We start from the raw sequence: 17,721 nt of genomic DNA on the forward strand, positions 1-17,721 counted from the left end.
CTACCCAAACATGGGGAGAACATGCAAACTTTGCACAGGACGGCTGGTAGCTGGATTTGAATGCATGACCTCAGAACTGTGCTGCGACTGCACTCACCTGCTGTGTTGTTGAGCATAAAGTTTGTTTTTCTTTTTATTATTTTTTTTGTTTTAATCATCGCTGAGCTCTTTCTTCAATTCGAGGGTAACTGATGCTAACCTGCAACTAGCCAGTCCCTCCGTAACCCTTTATTGACCAAGTATCATACAGTCCACCTGAAACTATTTTGTTATTTTGTCCAAGAAACAGTCAGAAATCACATTATACCCATTTATGAACCCATACTGGACTTCAGGAGGAAAGGCAGGAACCAAGCACCACTCATTATAAAAGGAGACTGTGTAGAGAGAGTCCACTCTTTCAAATTCCTGGGTGTACACATCTCCGATGACCTCTCCTGGTCTGCAAACACCAGAGCGGTGGTCGGGAAGCAGCGACTCCATTTCCTGAGAGTGCTCAGGAAAAATCATCTGAAACAGCAGCTGCTGGTGTTGTTGTTGTTGTTGAGTCACTCAAGGCGCCTAAGGATAATCCTTAGTAGAGCTAGACTCGCTTGTGGGAGGCTCCGTAGTTCTCCAATGGAGAATCCCAGCTGGCGGTGGTATCGGGCAGACTGGAGTGCAGGGCACCGTAGCCAGAGATGCTCGGCCGATTCTTCGTTCTCACCGCAGAGACGGCACCGATCGTCTTCGCATTTCCCCGTCAAATGTTGCCATCTTCGGAGGGAGGGGTGATGAGCGGACCGGAATCGTATAAGATCGACAAGGTCTTTCTTTGAGAGCTGGGATTCTTCCTCCGGGTTGTGGTGGGAAGAGGTAAGAGAAATGAGACGTGGGTGGGTAGATGGGGGGGTTTTGCAGCTCCTGCGAATAATGGCGAGCCGAGTTTGTGGGTCTAGCGGGGCGGTAGGTTGAGGGAGGGCCGAGCCTAATTTAGCCTGCTCGTCTGCAAGGTCATTACCCGGGAGGTTGCAGTGACCCGGGACCCAGATAAGCCGAATGCTCTTGGATGGGGAGAAGGCCGCAATTGAGGAGTTAAGGGACAGGAGGGAGGGGTCTGTTATATTAGGGTTGGAGAGAGCTTGGAGGAGGGACTTGCAATCCGTGATGATGGAGGCTGAGGACCAGTCGTTATTGTGGTCTAGCCAGGCAATTGCAGCGATCATTTCGGCCTGAAAAGAACTGCTAAAGGCCCCGGTTGGCGCATGCCAGGAGTGGATTAGTGTGTTGCCTTTACAGATGACCACTCCGGCTCCTCCATTCTCCGTACCGTTGAGGGTGGAACCATCGGTGAAAATATACACTGGTGCTGCTGGTGTTGTTGTTGTCGAGTCACTCAAGGCGCCTAAGGTAATCCTTAGTAGCGCTAGACTCGCTCGTGGGAGGCTCCGTAGTTTTTCAAAGGAGAGGGGGCTGCGACTGTCCTGTGCCGCCAGGCCTGACGGGGTGTGACCCAAGCAAACCAAGCAAACGAAGCCTCTGAAGTCCTTAGTACGTTCGGACAGGCCGGCGCAAGATTTATGGAAGCCCCGTGGGCAGGTAGTACAGGTGATTGGGGTGTGGTCGCAGCGAATGGTTCGAAAGCACCACTGGTATTTGGACTGGGGGCCAGGGTTGCTCTCGAAGTTGCCCACCCTAAGAAGAACAGAGAGAGTAGAGTAAAAGAGAGAGAAAGAGAGAAAGACAGACAGAGTAAAACGCAAAAAGGGGAAAAGAGAGTGAGAGAGGTGGGGAGAGAGTAGGAAAGAGAGGGATAGAGAAAATGAGAGACAAGAGTGTAAAGTGGGAAGAGAGAAAAGGAGAGACAAAGAAGGAGAGAGGACCAAGAACGAAAGAGAGAGCGAGTCTGAGTGGATTGAGTTGGATTCGTAAGGCTCCCCCGGGAGAGAGCCCTTCGCAGGACACCACGGGAAGGTTCCTAGTCTTTGTCCTGCGCTGCTGGTGTCCTTTTACAAAGCCACTGTGGAGAGCATTCTAACACACTGCATTACGGTGTGGGATGCTGGGTGCACGGCAGCAGACAGGAAAACACTGTAGAGGGTCATCAACACAGCCCAGAGAATTGTTGGTTGCTCTCTACCCAGTCTGGAGGACAATGCCTGCTCTTGCTACCTCATCATCAAGGACTTGTCTCACCCCGGCCACCACCTCTTTGACCTGCTGCCTTCCGGCAGACGCTACAGGTCACACAAAACAAAAACAAACAGACTCAGAGACATTACCACCCTTAACACACACCGCACAAAAAACTGAAACTCTTGCAAACACACTGCCTCATACAGATGTAAAATTGTATTCATGCCTATGCTCACTTTACACTAAGTTGACCATTTTTGCACTAATACGACCCCAAAACTGTATGTAACATCCTACATGCCCACATTTGTTGCGTAAATATTGTGTAAATTATAACCTTTATCTTCTTTGTTCCTTTATATTGTGTAAATTATAACCTTATCTTCTTTGTTCCTTTATTTTCTTTGTTTTCTTTTATCCTCACTGTTAAATGTGAACTGGAGTGCCACGTCCAATTTCGTTGTCACAATATGTTCAACCCATTTTGTAACAATGACAATAAAGGTATATTCTATTCTATTCTATTCTTATGAGTGATTACTTTTGGGACTTTTTTTCAGAACAACCAAACTTTGGCAATATCTACCATGACTATGTTGAAAGATAATGTGATAAGAGTTTAAAATGAAAAAGAAAAAGAAAAACGGGCTTAGATTTTTCAGGATTATAATGAAGAACTCTGTTTCTAGCGGCCCCCAGGCTAATTCAGTTGCAGACCCCTGCTGTATGGATATCTTACTCAATGAGTGTCTACTTCCAGTAGTGTAAGCACGAGCGCTCCTTGCTGGCAAGATTGGGTATAGCGTATATCACACCCTAAAAGCAGGGGTATCAAACTCAATTGAGTTGGTGGCGGCTGATGCTAGGATCCGGGTGAGGTTGGGCCAAATGGGGGTTTCCATTAAAAACAGTGCTGATAGAAATGTTCCACTGTTCTTGGAGCATAGGTGTTAAACAGGCGGCCCGCAGGCCAGATCAGGCCCGCTAAGGGATTGAATCCGGCCAGCGAGACAACAACCAGAGAAGCGCAAGAGAAAAACAAGCTGCAAGTTGAAATATGTCAACTTGATGTTGCCAAAGCCAGGTGCCTCTCACAAAGACACTGTACTTGTATTTATTTCTCTCTCTCTCCACCCCTTTTCTCCCACTCTATGTCTCTGTCTCTTTCACTCTCTGTGTCTCTTTTTCTCTTCCTTTGTTGCTCTTTGTCTCTTTCTCTCTCTGTGTCTTTTTAACTCATTTTGCTCTAATTTCCTTTTTTCCTTTCTCTCTTTTCTCTTTCTCTCTTCCTACCCTTTGTGCTTTCTTTTCTCTTTTCTCTCCTTCTGTCTTTCTATTTCTTTTTGGATTTCTTTCTTCCTCTCCCTCTTTTCCCCCTCTCGCATGACTTCTCTTTTTATCTTTTTTCTCCCTCTCTCTCTTTCTCTTTCTTTGGCCTGCTCTCTCTCCTTTTCCCTCCCTCTTTCTCTAATTTCTTTATCTGTCTTTTTCTTTCTCTTTAATCTACTAGTCCGGCCCCCGACTGAATGTTTGTTCTATCGTGTTAAAATGAGTTTGACAACCCTGTCTTAGAGGGACAGTGTTTTATGTTTGTCCACCAGATGTCACTGTCATGTGAAGTGTAAGCAAAAAAAAGTCGAACGACTGACCACAGAAACTGAAAGTAAGCAAAAAGCACCTTTTTCTTCCATTTTTCCCCAGCCTTTTCCAAAGAAAGACGAAAAGAAGGGGAAATTCGTTTTTTAAAAGGAATAAAAATATGGAAGAAGAAATAAGAAGAATAGACAAAAAAGGACACTAGGAATAAAGGTAGTGGAAAAGTGAGCAAAAAATTGAGAAAAAGAAAAAAGAAAAGAAAGAAAACAAATGAATTGAATAAAAAACTGAGGGGAAGAAAGCAATTTTCTCTTTTTTCTCTTCATTTTTCTGTTATTCTCTTTTTATTTTCCTTTCATTTTTCATTTCATTTCATTTCATTTCACTTTTGTTCTTGAGTTTTGGTTTTTGTCTTATTTCTTTTTTTTCATTTTTCTCTTTTCTTTTCTTGTCATTTTTTACTTATTTCTTATTTTCAAAAGTAATGTGTTTTGTTCACTTTGAGTCTCCGTATTTTGTCTTCACCCGTTGTGTTTTTAGCACTCGTTTTCAGTAACAAGACAGAACACAGCGACATCTAGTGGGAAAATAATACACACTGTCCCTTTAACTTTCATATTCAGGCGAGGGCCTCAAACTATCACCTCGGGGGCCGCAATTGGCTCCCGGGCTGCGGGTTTGAGTTTCAGTGTCTCTTCTACACAGTGGCTCTTAGAAGACCTTGCCAGTAACGTTCAGTCAGGGGAGGCAGGTGAGGCCGTGCCTCACCTGTCATCATGAAAATACAAAATCAAAAATAGATTTAATGCTTATGTTTATTTAGTGTTTAAATGATTTCTCATTTAACTTCAAAATTTTAGGGTTTTATTTTTCAAAGTTGATGAATGTTTTACATGATATTATGAATATTACCAGGGGTGAGTTTAAGCTGGTTAATTTTTTTTTTTGCATTTCACTTAAAGTGATATAACATGTAAAATTCAATTATGACAATTTAATTGAAATATTTTGCGAAAAGCTTTTTATTTTAAAAGGCCGTTTTTATCAATTGAACAATCATTTTCTGGACATTTTTATTAATCAAAATTCTGTTTTAAGGCTGTTTTTTTTCCGAATAAAATGTTCCTTTTTTAAATTGAATTATGGCACTCTTGGGCTTCCGTAATAACATACTCTCACCGTAATACACCAGAGCCTCCTCAGACTCTGCCGCTTTGACGCAAGTGACACTAGCTGGGTGACAGGTGAGTAGGGCGGAGGGTGAGAGCAGTGCTAGGAATCAAAAAGGACTGAACCATTTAAAGGCAGTGGAGTATTTGTTCACATTTTTTGTTTTGTTTTACTTTTTTTATAATTTAGTTAGCGTTTTCTAATATATTTAAGCCTATCCTGACCTTTATTAAGGAAAATAGAGTTTTTAAAAATGCTATGACTTTTGGGTGGGCTTGGTTTGATTTCGGGGGGGGCTTGAGCACCTCCCAAAATGGACTGGTGACGCCCATGAATATTATTATCACGGTTAGTATGTAACAGTTGCAGATTGAGGCACACAATAAACTTTTTCACTCTTCATAATATGTGGGTGGGTGGTAGCGTGGATCCCTTAACCAATAGGGTCGTAGAGGCACCGTTTCCTGTGGTGTGTCTTGGGATAATACAGCCTGTAGGCGCCCATCCCTTTAAAAACCAACATATGTTTCCACCCGGTGTTGAATAATACCTACCGGTAGTTGAACATGTTATAACGAAACAGGATACCAAAAATTTGGAATTTTTTGCCTGACCGGGTTATTAGTGCAAATACGGTGCAAACCTTTAAGCAAAGGTTGGCAGAAACAGATCTGTCAAATTTCCTTAGGGGAGGGGGCGTAAGGTGACCATATTTGGCCATGCTCACTCTCAGCATTAGTTTTTCTTTTTGTGTCATGTTTTGATTAATGTATCCAACAATACCTTCAATAAACATTTCATTTCATGTACAATATATCTTATATATTGTTATTTAATATTTTGTTGTGAAATCCTGAGTTGCTCGACATGAATGAGGTTTATTATAAAAAAGATTCAAAAATTAAGTAGCTTGGACGTTCACTGTAGAAGGAAAAAATACACGCAAATGTAATTAAGTAGAATAATACATTTTCTTATTCAAATTATGAATTCATTTTCTGCATTACATTATTGTTGGTAATATACTGATTAAAGGGATAAGCACAAACCTGTCTTTTTTTCATTTTCTCCTTTTATACTTCCTTTTTTTCTTAACTTCTTTATACAACATAATCATTCGTAATATAATGCATCAAAGTAAGTGAGCCGTTTGAGAGCCGGCTCTCTTTAATGAGTTGAGCCCAAAAAGCTGGTTCTCTAAAAAGAGACGGACTTCCTTTCACTACATCAAACAGCTCGCTTCGTTTGCAACAGAAAAAAAACGATACCGAGATAGAGGCTTCCGCGGCGAACTCGTTTGACTTGATTGATTTGCCGTTTCGTGATAGTAGGTGTATACCGGATGGTACCCATCATTGACAAATTTGCGTTTTTCCGTACAGATTTTCTCATACGTCGTACACGTCTTAAATGCATAATAAACGTACTTTGTACGGCAAAAACGTACAGCTTGACAGGTATGAGACACGAACCCTACTGCAATTCTTTGGACCTTAGCTTTCGGTTAACTCCTGTAACCGCAACTATGCAGGAGCATATCAGACATTTGCGCAGCTCCGCTTTGTCAACACTTTACCAACGCCGTATCTGGAAATCGTGTTGTATCAATTTGCAGCGCGGCATACCGTACACGTTATCTGAGCTAAATAGGCATTTCTTAGAGATGTTCTTTTCAAATATAGCAATGAATAACTACGCGCTGACTCATTCACAAGAGGGGGGACATTCCTTAGTAACTTTAGCAAAAAAAACATGTTTTTTTTCCTTCTTCCTTAGCCAGTAAGGTGGAGGCTCAAAGGCGTCAGGTGGTTTCTATCACATAAAAGCTGCAAAAGGCTCAGCAAGGACATTTTTGACATCTTCTCAAAATCCAGCAAGGATGAACACCATCGCGGTCGCATTGGTTCTCATCGTCAGTCTCCAAGGATGCGGTGAGACTGTTTTTAGAATATCACGTTCTGTATTTCTGCTTAACATATTTCATTATCGTTATTTGAAATTCGTAATTGAGTGTTTTGGTTTTTAGTTCTGACTTTGAGCAGCGATGACATAGAACATGGACCAGATGCACTGATGCCAGTAAGTTTCTTTTCGAATAGAATACAGTAATCCCTCGGTTTTCACGGTTAATGGGGACCAAAAGCACCCGCGAAAAGTGAAAATCTGCAAAGTAGCAACGCCCCTTCAAAAATGTTTGAAATTTTTTTTTTATTATTATTTTATTTTATTATTATTATGTTTTAGACATGCGAAGCTCTGAACTCGCAAACGTGGAACCGCGAAGTAGCAAGGTCCCAATGTTAAATGGACTTAATAGTCATTAATAGTAACGTAATGAACACCGTTGAAGCATTATTGGGTGATTCAAAAACTACTTTAACCAATAATCAATTACCACTTGGACCAGGGGTGTCAAACAGGCGGCCCGCGGGTCGGATGAAGCCCGCTAAGTGATTGAATCCGGCCCGCGAGGCAACGCAGAGGGAAGCGCAAGAGGAAAACAAGCTGCGGGTTGAAATATATCCACTTGATGTTGCCAAAGCCAGGGGCCTCTCACAAAAACGCTGTAGTTGTATTTCTTTCCTTCTCCCTTTTTCTCTCACTATCTCTCTCTTTCCCCCTGTCTCTCTTTTTCTCTTTCTCTGTTCCTCTTTGTCTCGTTCTCCATGTCTTTTTACCTTCTTTTGCGCTCTCTTTTTTCCTTTTCTCTCTTTCTCTCTCTTGCTTTCCCCTCGTCTCTTTCTACCTGTCTCGCTTTCCTGGTTTCTCTCCTCTCTTTCTCTTTTTCTATTTCTCTCTGGATTTCTTGCTCTCTCTTTCCCCCCTCTCACTATTTCTCTTTTTATATCTTTTTATCTCCCTCTTTTTCCCCCTTTTCCTTGTCCCACACCCTCTCCTTTTCTCTCCCCCTCTCCATCCATTATCTGTACCGCTTATCCTCAGTAGGGTCGCGGGGGTGCTGGAGCCCATTCCAGCTATCTTCAGGCAGTGGGCAGGGGGACACCCCGAAGTGGTTGCCAGCCAATCGCAGGGCACACAGAGACGGACAACTCATTCACACCTAGGGACAATATGGACCGGCCAATTAACCTAACATGCATGTTTTTGGGATGTGGGAGGAAACCGGAGTGCCCGGAGGAAACCCTCACAAGCACGGGGAGAACATGCAAACTCCACATAGGGGGTTCGATCTTATGACCTCAGAACTGTGCCGCACACGCGCTAACTTCTGCCCCGTCGTGCTGCCCTCTCTCCCTCTCTTTCTCACTAATCTACTAGTCCGGCCCCTGAGAGAATGTTTTCTAATTATATCAGGAAATGACCCTCAACAAAAGGAAGTTTACATAATTATCTGCCATCTTGCTGCTATGGGTACCCCAAAACCCCACATTTGCAAAAGGCTGGGCAAGAAAAGAGAAGAAAAACTTGCAGTTCTGCCACTTCGAGTGTCCTTATTTTATATTTTTCCCTGAGCTTTTTAGCGCACGTTTTAGGTTGTACTACAACACAGCGACATCTAGTCAAGTCATTTTTATTTGTATAGCCCTTAATCACAAAGAGTCTCAAAGGGCTTCACAGGTTATCACACACTATTTTTTCAGACTATTATTACACCACCCCCTGATCTGGAACCAACAAGAGGGCAAGGAAAAACTCAAAGTGGTAAAATAGTGGTAAAATAACATACACTTTCCTTTTAAGTTGAATAATATTTTCAAATGATGTGTATTGGTTTCTTTCTTTACTTTATGCGCAACAGCAATATGGGAACAATATAGGTCCAAAATTACTCTTCCAATCCAGGAAATTGGATTCAACAGGAGTGTAGAGCCTAATAATGTAATTTGGAATGAATAAAAACCTAAAAAATTGGGTTCAAAATGACAATTTAAACACATGGAGGAAGATTTGTTTTTTATTTGGATCCAGAAGATTTTATTGTGTGCTACCATTCGTGAAAATAACAATTTAAAAATGTTATACATGATCGCCAAATATTCAAAAAAATCAAACTGTGAAACTGTGAAGAGGAAAACTATTACCGGTAGTTAAAAAATGATGTATATATAGAAATGCAAAAAAAGCTAATGATAGATGGATGGATACTTTATTCATCCCCGTAGGGAAATTCACACTTCCAGCAGTATCCTTTTGTTGTTTAATAACAGATTAACAGGATGGCCTCGGGGTGCTGTGTTGTAGTTTAGCAACAGCGGAGTGGATGACGTCACACGCTAGGCCAAATGTTTGACGTACCTGCAGCAGATGGAAATTTGTGCCCAGGGTTACACCACCTCGTGGTCACGTAGATAGCGAGTCCACCTGCTCTCCGCTTCCCGCAGGATTTTGTGTCTCTGTCTGTCCTAACAGCGCTGAAGCCGGGTAGCTCCACGTTAGCGTCTGGGATGCTGGACGTGAGCCACGTTTCCGTAAAACACAGCAAACTGCACTCCCTGCACGCTTTGATGTTTTTCACCAGCACAGCCAGTTCGTCGGTCTTATTTGGTAGAGAGTTCACATTTACCATGATTACGGACGGTACCGAAGGCTTATAAGCCGCTTAGCCTTCACCTTAGCTCCGGCTCTGCATCCACGATAGGGCCCCCTCATCATGCCGGCACGAGAATTCTTCAGGGCAAGGAGTTGATTCCTCGAATAAACGCATTTTTGTGCGTTAAAACCTATAACAATTGGATTGAAAGACACTTAAAACAATAAATCACAAAAAGAGCGAAATAACACGGAGCTGCTGGAAAGACTGCTGGAAAGGCTGCTGCTCGCGGAGGCGCCTATGACAATAAGAAAAACTTGCACGAGACCAGGGTTGGGTAGGGTTACTTTAACTGGATTACTTTCAATTACTTTTGGATTACTCCAATACCAAATATGCTAATAAAAGACAAAATAAACTAAATATGAATAAAATGATGACTCACAACACGTGGTAAGCTTTCTCTCCTGGCTTTGATCTCCGGCAAAACTAACATAAAATGCGACAGAAACAAAATGAAAATAAATCCAAACAGCTTGCCAACATCATTTTTGCCGTTCCATGTATTTCGTTACTCCCCAAGCCTGCACAAAATTTAGTAATTTTATCCATATTTAGTTTCTTTTGTCTTTTATTAGCATATTTACTATTGGAGTAATCCAAAAGTAATTGAAAGTAATCCAGTTAAAGTAACCCTACCCAACCCTGCACAAGACACAATTGGCTGTGGAAACTGATGGGTGTCATTACAACTGATGGGACACATTACAACCTAACCAGCGACAAATTAACGAAAGAAGACAATTCCAAATCGAATATAGCGCTAATTTTATAAAAACGTTAATTATTTCCACTGTGATTTTTGCGGCCAGGCCGGGAGTCCCTGCGACGACTGCACAAAAATAACCGGCCTCTTCATCGACCTGCTTTCCAACACAGAACTCCAGGTAAAGGCATTCCTTTTCAGACCTTATCCGTGTACACAGAACACTCACACCCGAATTTGTTTATTATCGGGAGAAAATTTCACAGGGAATATCTGGAATTTGGGTTGGCACAACTTGATGTCAGTGTGAGCAAAGTGACAAAAACTGTTTGGAATTACAAATAAATGAACCTACAGCTTATTAAGAAAACAATATATAAACTGTTGCATGGTAATAACAAACATTTTGTCTTAACCTTAACTTGTAAATGAAGTCTATGTGTTGCTCCTTTTGAATAAAAACATCAATAGATAGGTAATCTTCCATTATGGGAAAAAAGGCCACAGTCTACAGTTACTTGATAGGTTGACTTGCTGCTAGCTTGCTTATAAATAAAGATCATTTGGTTTTCGCAGTTAATTAACTCAAACCACGCGCTAAAAGTTAAGATCTGCGGTCATCATTAAAGAAGACTTTTCGACTTGCTGACTGAGTAAGAGAGAGAAAGAGAGAGAGAGAGAGAGAGAGAGAATAAATACAGTATAAACGGTTTAGATTGTAAATTAGCCAATCTTTTGGGGGGTGCTCACCTTGATTGAATGACTTGATGACTGAGAGAGAGATGGAGAGATCAAAGGGAGAGAGAGAGACGAAAAAAGAAAGGGTTCGGTAGACGGCATGGTAAAATGCGCGGCACACAAACTCCTCTCAGCAAGATGCAGAAGAACGCAGAGCATGTGTACAGTCACAGTACAGTAGGAAAGATACTACGATATTAATTGGCCAAGTCAAGAAGTGCTGGCCAATCAGCATGAATCTTGGCTGTTCGGACTGTTCCTCTGTGGTGCAGGAAGCATTTGTTGGTTTTCTATTTTTATCTTTTTTTTTTATATTGAATGGCCAATTGACTTGAACCTTGGCTGCCCGAAACATTCCTCAATGGTGTGGGAAGCATCCATTGGATTATTTTAAATTCATTCTTTTTTTTTAATTACATTTTTTTTTTCCCAACAAAGAATTAAACCAACGATAACTGAAGTGCAGAGTAGTGAAGGGGTCTCTGTACTATCACTAATTCTCTTCTCCCAAATCAAAATCCTTTGTCTCACTAGTGCTCTCTGCCATGAGGCAAGAGAATTGCATGCCTCACTGCATCTGCACTCCCGGCACAGTAATACATACCGATTGTATTCATAATATTCATAACATATTAAGAAAATGTAGAAAAAGAATATCCAAAATGTAGAGTTAAATGTGAAAGAACCCTAAACCACATATCTCTTTCAGAGAAGGATCACACACGGCATCAGCAACTTGTGTGACCATCTGCCCGGGAGAGCCAGGATGGCAGCTTTTTGCAAGGAGGAGGTGGAAAAAATCCTCCCAGTGGCCATCAGTTTAATTACAGTTGTGGTAGTATGTTACACGGCTACTAATCTTTAAAAAAATATGTATTTTCAACGTTCTCACCTGCTGTATCTGACCCCAGAAGCCAGAGGACATGTGCAAAATCATGGGCTTGTGCGGTTCCGGCGAGCAGCAGAAGATGCTTGGGGATTTAATCAAGGCTTTCCAGCTTGCAATGAAGGAAAATGTCAGTTCGTAACTAATAAGGATCACTCATAGATAGAACATTTTATCGGTGGTAATATTTACATATGCTTTTTTGTTAGGAGGAACCCACATCTCCATGCTCATTCTGCATTTCATTCATCAAAACAATAGACGACTTGTTGCCCAAAGAGAGAACTGAGGTAAGTCATGTCATCAACACACGATTCGCTCATTTACCGTTTTCCTAGTAGGCTCAAAATCATTTGGTGTCTTCTCTCCCTTTTTGAGTGTCTACGAAACTATTACCTTATCCGTGGCATTTCATTGTCATTTTTTAATCTTTAAAAATATCTTATACCAGAGAAAAAGGATCATTTCCTCTTATTTTACAACAGGAACATTTTAAAATAGTACAAAAATAAGACAGGCTTTACCTTAAATTAAGAATTATTTTGCATTTTATATTGCGATCTAAAAGTACTACTAGTGTAGAAATAAAAAATATTGTCATATTGCAGTTTTCTCAATCTTTTGGCTGCCTCAGAAATGAGAACTAATCCATCTACATCGCAATTACCCGTGCGCATCGTTTATCAGGGCCCAACAGCTTTCACTGGTTTACCCCTGCCGCATCATACAGGTGCCCTGAGCATCCCTTAGAACGCGTCCACAATCCCACTATCCTTTCACAACACCTCTCTACTCATTCCTATCACCAACAGGAGCTCTAGCTTCCACTATGTTTAGACCTCTTTCCTCCAGTGCACCATCAATTCACGTCAATCGGGGCCTTCCTCTTGGTCTCCTTCCATTGACTTCTGCTCTGTAGATCCTCTTCAACAATCTCTCCTCATCCGTCCTCTCCATGTGTCCAAACCAATTGAGTACTCTCTTGTCCACACGCTTGCCCAGTTCCACTACTACTCCAGTTCTGTCTCTCACAATTTCATTTCTCAATCCATCCAATCTTGTCACTCCTAACGTACTCCTCAAGCACTTAATCTCAAAAACATTTCATTTCCTTCTCAAATCTGCATTCAGGCTCCAAGCCTCTGCACCATACAACACAGTCGGCACAATCACACTCTCATACATCCTCTCTTCGGATGGAGTGTTGGTCATAGAACTGTTGGGCTGCTTCTGCTGACTTAATGACGCAAATTTGATCCCCATGCTCCACCCGAAGCAACGCAAGGTGGACAAGGCGAAATGTAATCTTCCTGTGGTGCAGTAGGGATTTCACCTCTCTAAAGGCGGCGTGTTTCTTGGAAGTATATTGTCTGTAGTCGGTGAAAAAGGGACCTTGGCTCCGTGCCATTCCAGATCTCTGGGGTTCCCAGTTAGGGCCTTGACTTTATCCTGGAGGTAACCTGACGATCATCGCTCTGGGTTTTGTCTCGTCTAAGGGGGCCAACTCTGTGGGCTATGTCTAATATCGGGAGAGCGGGGAACTTTTGAGTACTTGAGTACTTCTGAGAAGACATGAATTGTGTAGCATTTTGTCCACCCACCTCTGGATACTTCTCGTCAATATTAGTCACTCTCAAGTTGAATCTCCTTCCACGGTCCTCAGCGCACTCGCACAGGGTTTTGTTTTCGGCAGTTATCATCTCACAAGTAGCCTCCAAGGAGGCGATCTTGTCGCTGTAAGTTAAGCCCTCCCTTGGGGTGCATGATGCGCTGCTCGTGATCCACTTCGGAGCACTCAAGACGTTCTGGTTCCTGTTCAATTGGCCCGATCACCAGTTGAATCATTTTTTTCATGTCCTGGACCAGCAGTCTGCGTAGCGCCTGCAGCTCTTCTGACACCTCTGGTTCTGTAGCGTTAGCATCCGCCATGCTGCTAGCCAGTTGTTCCCGTGTTTTCACGAACCCTCGCTTTTTCCCTCCTCCACTCATACCTCAGACAAACAACCTCAGCCTTCAATGTTGGTTACTGGCAGCCCAAAAATTTACCTGAATTACATGAAGTTGCCGATTAAACTATGTGTAGCGGGAGCTCCCCCTGACCTACGTCTTCTCCACTCACATGTCCAGCCGGAATTTTCCTTTGTAACGTTAATGTCTCTGCTACAGTAATGTAAGCCGGCAATGTCCTCTAGACTGGGCAGAAAGCAGCAGATGATGTTTTGGGCTGTGTTGATTACCAGTTTTTCCTGTCCTCTGCCGTGCCCACAGCATAGCAAAAAAGGACAGAATGCTCTCCACTGAAGTTTCGTAGGACACCACTTTTGGGGAAAATACTATATTGTCATGTGTTTTTGAATCCTCCTCTTTTCACTTTTATTTTCTTATCCTACAAATCCGCTCCCTTTTTCTCTCTCAAAATAATTTTTCGCAGGTATTAATATTGATACTGTATAAGGGATATTTAAGGGTTGAGTACAGAGAAAAAAAGAAAATGCCCCAAAATGTGTTTGCTTAGTTGAAACAAATGTGTGAGACCGCTAAAGAGTTCAGTCTTTATTATATTGTACCAATAATATCCAAACTACACTGTAGGATGCCGTTGTGGAGGCTATGGAGAACGTCTGCCGCATTGTGCCGGTCCACTACCGGGATCAGTGCCAGGTTGTCGTCGGCCAGTTTAGCAAAACTTTGCTGGATGCTCTCCTCAGCTACGCCTCACCAAAGACCATCTGCACACTCATCCGCTTGTGCAAGACTCAGGAGGAACTTCCTATTGGTCAGACTTTCATTTTCTATGATTATGAGAATTGCGTGCAGTGAATTTATTAGTGTTGTGTCGTCCGCCAACAATGAGGATCGATGAGCCAACGATTTTTTTTTCAGTGATTTTGTGTTGCTGACTTTAAACGTGTTATGTGTAAAATGCCATTAGATGTGTGAAGCATGAAAAACAAATTTCAGGAAGCCGGCAGTGCGCTCTCCTTTAGCCTGTACCTCATTTAATGCAGAAGATTTAATACTGTGCCACAACTTTGCCCGGATATTCATTTTCCACCCAATATCGGATAAGATCAGAAGTGTCATCGGATTACTTCTGCTATCATTTTCACAAATGACAATGCACCCCTCGACACGCAACGCACAACCAGTGCAAGCTGCGGTTACTCGCGTTTGTCGTCTCATCTACCATAACAGATGAACAGTGATTTGTGAGGCCCCACTAAAAACTTTATTAGAGGACAGGTGGTAACATGAATCAGTGTCTCTCTCAGCACAGAAAAAAAACTCAACCTAGATGCATTTGTTTTATGTAGCACTCATAGTCCGTAGGCTGAAAGTGGCGGACAAAACCTTTTCCTTGTTGCCATTTCTTAACATTATCACGCTTAACTCAAAAAATCTGTCTTGAAATGGTCTGACAGTATATCTGTGAGCAATTCAATTTATTTTCCTCCTTCAGCCATTGCAGGTGTCCATTCACGCCATTAAATCAACATAATATACGGTATTTGCTCCTGCAGCAGGTTATCGGCGCTATCGTTTTAGTGACTTATTGCCCGGTGACTTTGTGAAAGCTGTAACGTTTCTCCGCAACTTCATGCAGGCTCCTTTTAACCAATTCGAAATATGATTGGCCAGACCTACAGCAGTATTAAAGCTATTGTTTGCTGCAGGAAGCCTGCACATAATGTATTTAAGGCGTTTGGACAGATTTCTGAGCCTCGCAACAAGTAATCCTGAAACGTGATTGGTTAAATGCTTAAACAAAAAAGCACCTGTCTGGAAGCAGTGCAAGCAGGGGAGAAGCAATGAAAGGAAGCTGACAATTTGGAATTACCGTATGCTATGCTGTCCATCATTTGCAGCTTTATTTAGGCACAGGACAAAAAAAACAGCATCAACCATTAAGTGACATGTATTCATGAATAAAATATAATTAACATCACATGATTCAGGTATTTTTAGGCCAGCAGAGAAGGCTTTGCAGGCCCTCACAGGTCACCACTGGATTATGATGACTTATATGTCTGTTTACATATTTAGCTGGCCCAAGTTGGGCAGAATTCAGGCCCTAAGAACCAAACGTCATCCTGCCAAGTAATCCCTGCATATGTAAAATTCTCCCTTTGCAGACCTCTGCACTTTGGAAACTTACAGGTGCAAGGACCTCCAAACCTCTCTGAATTGTGGGGTAAGTTATCGGATGGATGCAACAACTCACAAAAAAACAATATATATTTTTTTCAATTAGGCACAGAACGTGTAGTGTTACTCCCAACAATTTTACATTTATATATATTATCGTGCATAATCATGGAAAATAATTTGAATATACTGATGAAAGATATATAGATTTCATGCAAAAAAAAGGTACTATTTACTCACATTTTGCATGTTTTAGAAATTGGGAATACCTTTAACAGATAAATTTAGGTTTTTTTTTTTTTCATATGAAGCCGTGTTTTTCAACCAGTGTGCCGCAAAGCATTGTCTAGTGTGTTGTAGGAAAACGGCTAATTCGATCTTTGCAAAAAAAACATCACATTGTTCAGTATATTTGCTTTCTTCCAGTGGTCAGCAAAGTAAATGTACTTTTCCTCGATATCAGTAGGTTGCAGCAAATTACTAGTTGGTTTCTCTTTATATACCACTGATCCAGGGTTGGGTAGGGTTACTTTAACTTGATTACTTTCAATTACTTTTGGATTGCTCCAATACCAAATATGCTGATAAAAGACAAAAGAAACTAAATATGAATACAATTATGACTCACAACACGTGGTAAGCTTTCTCTCCTGGCTTAGATCTCTTTGATCTCCGGCAAAACTAACATAAAATGCGACAGAAACAAAATGAAAATAAATCCAAACAGCTTGCCAACATCATTTTTGCCGTTCCATGTATTCCGTTACTCCCCAAGCCTGCACAAAATTTAGTAATTTTATTCATATTTAGTTTCTTTCGTCTTTTATTAGCATATTTGGTATTGGAGTATTCCAAAAGTAATTGAAAGTAATCAAGTTAAAGTAACCCTACCCAACTCTGCACTGATCTGCTCATAACGGAATACCGGGAAATGCATTAAACAATTCACTTTGCTTGATTAAGCCGTTTAAGATGGCACTGCAAAAATATATAAAAGTAAAAATCTTGTACATATTATTTTACTAAAATAAATACAGAAAATGGTTTCCACTAGTAGGTTTATCTGTCCATTTGAAGTATGATCTTTTTGTTTTTTCCTGGAAATAAACATGTGAAAATGTAGTAAAAACACAAACTACAGCAAACTTAAATTAATAACTTGTGTTACCTTCTGAGCCAGGGTGACAACTAATGATAACCACCATATACTGTCAATTTAGGCAACATGATAGTGTAAGATCAAAAAAAAACTGGTGCAAATATTTAAAAAAAACAGTGTGCCTGCAGTTTTTTTAAAAATGAAAAATAAGAAAGTGTGCCGTAGCTTAAAAAAAATTGAGAAACACCGACTTAAAGATACCTGCTTTGAATTTATGATACATTTTTGCCTCTTTGATGGACCCGATGCAATTCAAATTTGTGCATTGTCTTTTTTACTCAATAATGAGGGAATAAAACGTACATGTCTAAGCAGGTTTCTCCCATTCCATATAGACTCTGTTCTACTGTCAAAGATTTGCCTGGAAAACACACAACGACAACACTCTTTGAAGGGTTGTCAAGTAGGTGACCGAAGCTTGTGATCAATTAAATGATTAAATCCAAAACCTAAATTCTCTCTCTTTTGTTTGTTTGTCAGGCCTTAAAGCGTGAGCTAGCTGTGAAGCTATAAGGAGAAAAAAAAGTACTTGTGTCAACTCCTGTAATATTTCCGGGTTTTGTTATCTCAAGGTATTAAGTGTGTGTACACCTTCTTTGTGGTCTGTAATTGCCTACATCATTGAATAATAAAACTTGATATGACCCCCATAA

At 41.2% G+C, this 17,721-nt stretch overlaps 1 protein-coding gene across 2 annotated transcripts; it reads left to right on the forward strand.

Moving 5' to 3' along the window:
* The first annotated feature begins 6,603 nt into the window (after positions 1-6,603).
* Positions 6,604-17,721, forward strand: sftpba (surfactant protein Ba). Of its 2 annotated transcripts, none has more exons than XM_088356177.1 (10): positions 6,604-6,812; positions 6,908-6,960; positions 10,246-10,320; positions 11,587-11,715; positions 11,789-11,893; positions 11,973-12,053; positions 14,356-14,539; positions 15,897-15,955; positions 17,404-17,471; positions 17,549-17,721. In XM_088356177.1, exons 1-9 carry the CDS (start codon positions 6,761-6,763, stop codon positions 17,458-17,460), a joined length of 795 nt encoding a protein of 264 aa, XP_088212303.1. In that variant the 5' UTR covers positions 6,604-6,760; the 3' UTR covers positions 17,461-17,471; positions 17,549-17,721. The 2 variants fall into 2 exon arrangements, with proteins under 2 accessions (XP_088212303.1, XP_088212304.1); XM_088356178.1 differs by having other exon boundaries at positions 11,587-11,712.

The sequence above is a fragment of the Urocampus carinirostris genome, chromosome 16 (assembly GCF_059441175.1).
Source record: "Urocampus carinirostris isolate Australia breed hairy pipefish chromosome 16, RoL_Ucar_1.0, whole genome shotgun sequence".
Taxonomy (NCBI): domain Eukaryota; kingdom Metazoa; phylum Chordata; class Actinopteri; order Syngnathiformes; family Syngnathidae; genus Urocampus; species Urocampus carinirostris.

What these genes read in the sequence shown, in the direction of transcription:
- sftpba (XM_088356177.1), top strand. Translation starts at nt 6,761, where the DNA reads ATGAACACCATCGCGGTCGCATTGGTTCTCATCGTCAGTCTCCAAGGA. An exon ending in TGCCCAAAGAGAGAACTGAG is followed by an intron (nt 12,054 to 14,355) that starts GTAAGTCATGTC and finishes ACTACACTGTAG; the next exon opens with GATGCCGTTGTGGAGGCTAT. An exon ending in AAACCTCTCTGAATTGTGGG is followed by an intron (nt 15,956 to 17,403) that starts GTAAGTTATCGG and finishes CATTCCATATAG; the next exon opens with ACTCTGTTCTACTGTCAAAG.